At 42.5% G+C, this 7,333-nt stretch overlaps 1 protein-coding gene across 1 annotated transcript; it reads left to right on the top strand.

Moving 5' to 3' along the window:
• Nucleotides 1–211: 211 nt before the first annotated feature.
• On the top strand, nt 212–7,259 carry LOC112249295 (transmembrane protein 178B). The gene is made up of 4 exons (XM_024419109.2): nt 212–903; nt 4,641–4,754; nt 5,305–5,442; nt 5,939–7,259. The coding sequence occupies exons 1-4, from the start codon at nt 501–503 to the stop codon at nt 6,184–6,186; spliced, it is 903 nt and encodes a 300-aa protein (XP_024274877.2). The 5' UTR covers nt 212–500; the 3' UTR covers nt 6,187–7,259.
• Nucleotides 7,260–7,333: the final 74 nt, after the last annotated feature.

The following is a 7,333-nucleotide window of genomic DNA, read 5'->3' as shown; positions in this document are numbered from 1 at the left end:
TACAGTTGTAGCAGATCACAATGTCCCAAATAATAACAATAATACTACTAATAATACATATGATATAATTCGTATATTAACACAATGTATTCAAAATGTAATCAATCATACATATTTACCCCTTGTATTATTATGATTCTTATTATTATTGAACAACCCGCTGGAGATCTATTGCCAGTGCTTAGTTTCTTCCCATCCTACTGAAACCCGAGAGGAGAGAGAGTGCATTGCATCACTACCCACTCCTCGCAGCATTGGTCGCCATCCATCCACCTCTCCTCTTTCCAGTACCAAAACAGATGGTGGAAAAATCATCACATCTGCCGGGACGCAGGACAACAATAGACAGCATCTAGCCCAAGAGAACCGGGCGTCCATCATGTTTGCTGTCAAGAGCTCCATGAGGCTGTGAGCGCCGTCGTGATTTTTGACACGGGGTACCATCACGGCAGCCGAGGATTCTTCTCGCGACTGTCTGGGCTCTCCATCGAGTGGGGAAGATGGCCGCCATGAAAATTTTAACCAGCAGTGGGCTGTTCTTAGCGTTCTGTGCGTTGGGGTTGCTAGCCATGGCAATCTGCACCGACTATTGGTATGAGACAGATGCGCGGAGACACCGAGAAAGGTGTAAAAACTACGCCAACAAGAGAAACGACCCGGGGTATATATATATCTCAAATAGCAATCTCCCCCTCCAGATGCCCCCAAAGGGCATTGAAAGGAAAGATAACAGTCCAAGTGCCGGAGCTCAGCCTCTTATTAGGGAAAAACGGCACTTTCTGGCTGCAGCATCAGCTATGGAGTCCCACTGCAGTCGCCAGTTCAATTCAACCATCTCTGGGCTCTGGAGAAAGTGTCATCGAGATGGATTTGACCTGGAGACAGAGGATCTCATATATAAAGGTAAGGATGCTACAGCTAATAGCCTACCAGGCCCTGGTGTGATGTGGTACTGATGCAGCTCACTGAGTGTAAGCATGATGCTCAGATCCAAGCTTGACATGATTTTATTGATACACTGGGATTAACTGTTGCTCGTAACTGTCACTGTAGGGCCGTTGCCATAATAATATTTTACAAGAGGGGCTTTTGTTCATCATTGTAAACTTCAGTAGCAAATAAATAATCAGTAAATAATCTAAATGGGAATGCCAGTTGTATACGTGACGCCGAAGACGTGAAACCTGCCTATTTTTTTAACGCTTTGTGTGTACAACGCTGTCCATGGTGCTGAATTTCTTTTCAGGCTTTGCGCCCAGCCCGTTCGCCTAGCAGCAGCACGCTATGGCGGAGGAAGGGGGGTCTTCCCTTGTAAAAGCGAAACGGTTTTTGTCTCAGGTGCTATTTGGACTGCTCAATTTTGATGAGTGCATTTGGCATCTGTTACGTTAAAATAGTAGATAATGTGTTATGGGTGATGCGTCGACTGCCACGGGGGAGATCGAGAGAAGACCAACGACTGAATTATTGATAAACATCCTGGTTCGTGGGAATGTTGAGCTGCAGGAGAGAAAATCACAGTGCATGGAACTCTCGCAGAACGGCCTCGTCCGATACATAACAGCAGAGCTTTCTGTGCAATGCCATGAGGCGTTCATACCTGACTACTCTGAGATTCTGACGAATAATGAGAGAACAACAGCATCAATTTTAGCAAAAACACAGTACCTTCGTTTAAGGAAATTCAGGACACTGAATATTTTGGAGAATTCCCCACACATTGTAGCGTGTTTGTTTACCAGGATTTTTTCCTTATGTATTCAATCAGATTCGAACTGTCCAGAGTAGGCCTAGAGGACATGTTCATGGGTTGTTCCAAGAAAATTATGTTCCTTTTGCATCCCTTTGATATTTTTAGTAGAAATTGTGCACCAATGTTGAATTTTAAAAGCCTGTTATATTAAATGAAATGGAGAATTCAATAAATATTTACATTTGTAACAAGAATAAAGACTGTGGTGCCAATAATATTCAGCATTTTGACATGTCACTCTATGCACCCTCAGTGACTTCTAGGAAGATTTGAACCCACTTAACCCCAAAACGTATCCATGTTTTCAGCATCATTGTAAAGCCCTAATTATTTTGTTGCTTTGAAAAAGTATTTTCTGAAGATTATTATTTATTTATTTAATGTGATTAGTGATTCATTTACGTCCGTCCCTCATTTTAAGGTCAACCCTGTTACGTGAACTGAGCTCTTTTTTTATATGGGGAAACTATTCATTTTTCTAAAGAAACACTGAACACCTAATAGATGGGTTAGCTGACAACGTCATGAAAACGATGCTCGCGATTCAATGGGGCAGAAAAATATGTGTTGTTATTCTGGATGGCCAACTAAGAACAATGACAAACTGCAATGTGGGGAATCGTATGTGGCTCGTTTCAACTAGTTGTATCTTGTTCTTGATACCATGTCTTGTTTTGACTGATGCCATGTCTATGCTAATATGGCTCAAATTTGCTAGCTAGCTAACCAACAACTGTAACGAAGTATTTGAGAGACAACAAGTAAGTGCTCATTGTGCAAATGTATTTGTTTTCAATAAACATGGGAGAGGAAATACAGTTTACATGCTGTTTTTCTTTTTGCCTGTTTTGTGGTGGGAAACTGAGCGGGTCGAGCATAACACGTAACCCTAGAAATGTTTTTACAATGTCTTTTTGGGGGGTGAAGCTTGCATTTAATTGTCATTCTGTTTCACACAACAATCTTCCATTCCCCATGTCATAAGTGGATTTACGGCTGACTTCAACCCTGTTAAGGTCAACCCTGTTACTTTATTTGGCACTTACTATAGTCATTTTTTAATTTAACTTGAGATTAACATTTTTTTCAGTTGAACATGTGGTCTTTATAACAGAATGTTAAAATTAGGTGAAAGCAAAAAAACATATCATAAAGTTACACTTCTCAAAAGGCACCGAATTGGTGGAACGACCCTCATGCTGAGGTAAACAGTTACTGTTGTCAGAATTGTGGGAAAGTGAGCTGCTTTCTTTGATAGAATAAAGTAATCTGTAGCATATCATAAATCGACAACAAAATCCACTACATCCTCAGGTTGAATTGTATTGAGACACATAGGCCCACTGGACAACATGATATTCTCTCTAGCTGCTCCCTTGTTTATCAGAATGATGAGTTGGTCTGCATCTGCAGACACCTCACAACTCAAACCTCAAAGTGTCTCTATAGTGAAGTTAGTAGGTCTGTATACCACCATCACAGTAATACTGATATAAGTAACCTGGTGGGACCAGGGGGTAGCCACTAGCCAGATGTGTTTGTGATTCAATGCTACATCTATGGCATGAAAACAAATGACAGATCTGGCTACCACCACACTATGAGACCAGAGCACATTGAAAGTGATTAATCTGGCCAATACTATAGATTCTCCTCAGTAACTGGGACATGGACCCCAATGCAGAAATGTCTATTTCCTCTCTCAGGCTGCTATAGTTCCATATGAGGCTGTGAACTGTTGGCTCCATGTTTTAGCCTGCATACAGTACTTTTTACTTCCTTTACTTCCACGTAGTTGAATGTTTGCAGCTGAAGTTCAGGTGTTCTAAGAGTGGAGCTTCACACGGTGACTTTTGACAACTCTATCACATTTGGTAGGCCAATAACAATGTGTTGGTGATATCCCTGCCTCAACATTAGGTTCTCACATTTGATTACTTGTTTTTGCTGCCTTTGACCAAAAATGTATCAAATAATATTAGCGAGTAGGTAGTCAGATCTGCTACTGAGCAAGTGCTTAGTAAATTGGTCTCCATCCATTGTTCTTGGTCTTGAGACTCACACAATGTTAGATTTTCAGAAGTAGTCATGGGACATAAATGTCTCACCGTTCATCTGGATGTATTGTGCTTCCCCAACGAACATGAGAACAATGAATTATGTATTTCTGTACTCTGAACTGAGTGAACTCAATATGAAATCCTTGTAAAACCCTTTTTTGAACATTCACACTAGTTCATCTTTTCTTTTTTGATTCTTTCTCTTGTTTATGTCAGAACCATATAGCCTTTTCCATTCATGGTGACTGACTAGGCTTCATGACAGGGGTCTTCTTCCACACTTACAAAACCACGTCATAAACATATTCCAGCATAAATCTCCCTTCTCCCTGATCTAACAAGTAACTGTTAGTAAATCAACCACAATAATTACAGTACACAACATCCAGGAATGTGTGAATATCTTTGCAATAATCATATGTAATTTGAGCATACATAGGTGGTCTATCTCATCGCAGTGATATGATGAAACAGTAATGCAAGACTCGTCTCTTCCTGTTGTTATAATTGGTCTGGATACCCACCTCGCACTGAGAGATAATTAGAGGCTGATCTACATGAATGATGCCGGATGCTGTTTCTGCTCTGAAATCACAGCTAGCTGTCTCTCACGTTGAGGCACACTGAGGATATTGCATGATGACATCATTCACAGTGACACAAAGGACTCAAAACGATTTTCCTCTTTTAGAACTACTATAGTGTCTACATGTTTAGCTGAGTCACTATATTCAGTGTGGTTGAGTTTATTGTCTGCAAAGCAGCCTGTTTTATCAAGGTCTTATCAAGACTGTGTTTCTATCATAATCATAAACTCTTTTCTTCAGGATTGATTCAGCGGTGCATCCCAGTCAAGTATCACTACTCTTCCTCCATCCTTCCGCGCAATTTACCCATCAACATCACCAAGACCATCCGTCAGGATGAGTGGCATGCACTCCGTAAGTCTGAGTCTGTCTGTCTGTCTGTCTGTCTGTCTGTCTGTCTGCCTGTCTGCCTGCCTGCCTGCCTGCCTGCCTGCCTGCCTGCCTGCCTGCCTGCCTGCCTGCCTAATGGCTGTCTTACTGGCTGTACAGTATGTCTGGACTCTCCCTGGGTTCAATCATTTTCTCTCTCTCTGTCTATCTCTCTAGTTCTCTTTCTCTCTAACTGTTATCTCAGGATCAAATACATTTAAAGTGGCGGCCATTGAGAGCAATTTCATCTTCTTGTTATCGCTGTTCACCCCTCCCTGTCGCCCTCTCTAGTTCTGATATCCTTCAAAAAGATAAGGAAGATTACATGTTTCCATGAAGGAAGTGACAGGGATTTGTAAGGGTGTATGGCTCTATTTGTGTCAGGAATATTTCAGTGTATCATATGCCGTGAATATGATTGTGCAGACATTGCATTTCTGTGATGTGCATGCTATAGATCCCACTGGGCCTCCTGCTCTGATCTCCACTGTTCTTTGTCCACTAAAATGACGGAGGTGTGTGTCTGTTGGTGCAGATCTACGCAGGATGACGGCTGGCTTTGTGGGCATGGCCGTGTCTATCATCCTGTTTGGCTGGATTATCGGAGTGTTGGGCTGCTGTCAGCAGCATGACCTAATGCAGTATGTAGCTGGACTACTCTTTCTCATGGGAGGTAAGAGCTGGCTCCTCTCTCTGTTTGGGGTGTGTGTGTGTGTGTGTGTGTGTGTGTGTGTGTGTGTGCGTGTGCGTGTGTGTGTGTGTGTGTGTGTGTGTGTGTGTGCGTGTGTGTGCGTGTGTGTGCGTGTGTGTGTGTGTGTGTGTGTGTGTGTGTGTGTGTGTGCGCGCGTGTGTGCGCGTGCACGTGCGTGCGCGTGCGTGTGTGTGTCATTTTGCTGTTTGCTTGAGTAATTGGAGATGTCTTTGTTTGATGCATTGTGTAGACTACAGTAGTTGTGGGTATATGCGCTTGTGTGTGAGAGAGAGATACATATAGGTTTATATAATAAGATGTACAAGAAACCCATGACATGGAATGTGAAGATGTTACCATTTATTGTCTGGCTGACCCACTAGGCCTACCAACATAGGAATGACATAATACTGTATATAGTTCATTGAAGTTGCTGTGAATCCCATACATTTCCGTTTGTCTCCTTGTCCTTCCTCAGGAACGTGCTGTATCATCTCCCTGTGTACATGTGTGGCGGGCATCAACTTTGAGCTGTCGCGTTACCCACGCTACATGTATGGCCTCCCAGAGGATATTAGCCATGGCTACGGCTGGTCCATGTTCTGTGCCTGGGGGGGCTTAGGCCTCACTCTGCTGGCTGGTTTCCTGTGCACCCTGGCCCCATCCCTAAGCACCCCCTCCCGTACAACCGTCCACAAGCCCAGGCAGGAGAATGGAACCGTGTGATGGGACTGTGTGACTGGCCCACGGAGCGCACAAATAAGCAACACCCATCCAACTTCGTCCAACATTTTTGTCCAACCACCATCTCACCTCATCCCCCTTCCCTGTCCATACCACCTGTCATTCGTCTGAATCATGAGTGTACCAGAGAAATTGTACATGGGAGAACAGAGCAAAGACAAACCACACCAAACTGTACTATTTACTGTACATCTAAGACACACAGAGCAATGGCCCCCAGAATACTTTGGGACATGGCAAGACCTTTTTGTTGTTAAACGTTTGACTACTAACTCTATGGAAGCCTAAAGGCGACTGTTTGTCTGTTTGTTTTTCCCAAGAGGAATTGTCTTAAAATGGTGCTCTCTTTTAACACACACAACACAGAACACAGTCCAAGAGCTTAGAAAGAAACAACAAGCATCTCTAAATGGAACAAACCAACAAACAAGAACATGTGGCAGAGCATCCTGTCATCATTCCTCTTTTAGTCGGGTGGTCTGTACTGTGTTTGTTATTGTTCGCAACAAAAAATGATGCTGGCATAAACTGTCTATTGTTTTGATTCAGCTGACTGATGTCAAGCATTATCCCTAGGAAGGACTTTACAGTTTAAGCCTAAAACCTGCTTCTTGCAGCAGAGGACCAAGAGCACAAACTGGAAATGGCAGGGGTGGAACAGCAAGATACAATTTTGAAGAGCAAATCTTTCAACGCTTCTACGATTCAGTATGTACAAATGCATCTCTACGTAGATTCAGGTCATTGTTTGTATAAAGTAACTCTTGAATAAGAAAAAATGTTTCTGTTTGTTTCGAGGTAACAATGGCAATTTGGGTCTTCAGTGGTGTTGTTTGCTGGGATAAATTGTATGCTTCATGATTAGAAGAATAAGAGTGATTGCAAGGCACATTAAATACTGTTTGAGAGTAGCAGAGGCAGTTAAAGGTCCAGTGCAGTCAAACATGTGATTTGTCTGTGTTTTATATATATTTCCACACTATGAGGTTGGAATAATACTGTGAAATGCTGATAATGCCATGTTAGTGTAAGAGCTGTTTGATCAGTTTCCCCTCCCCACTCAGACCATTCCCAGACAATCCTAGCAAAATTCTTGCTTGAGAAATTGCTCTTTGCTAAGAAGATGTTT

Source organism: Oncorhynchus tshawytscha, linkage group LG04 (genome assembly GCF_018296145.1).
Source record: "Oncorhynchus tshawytscha isolate Ot180627B linkage group LG04, Otsh_v2.0, whole genome shotgun sequence".
Lineage (NCBI taxonomy): Eukaryota > Metazoa > Chordata > Actinopteri > Salmoniformes > Salmonidae > Oncorhynchus > Oncorhynchus tshawytscha.
This window is presented reverse-complemented; position numbering and strand designations above follow the sequence as displayed.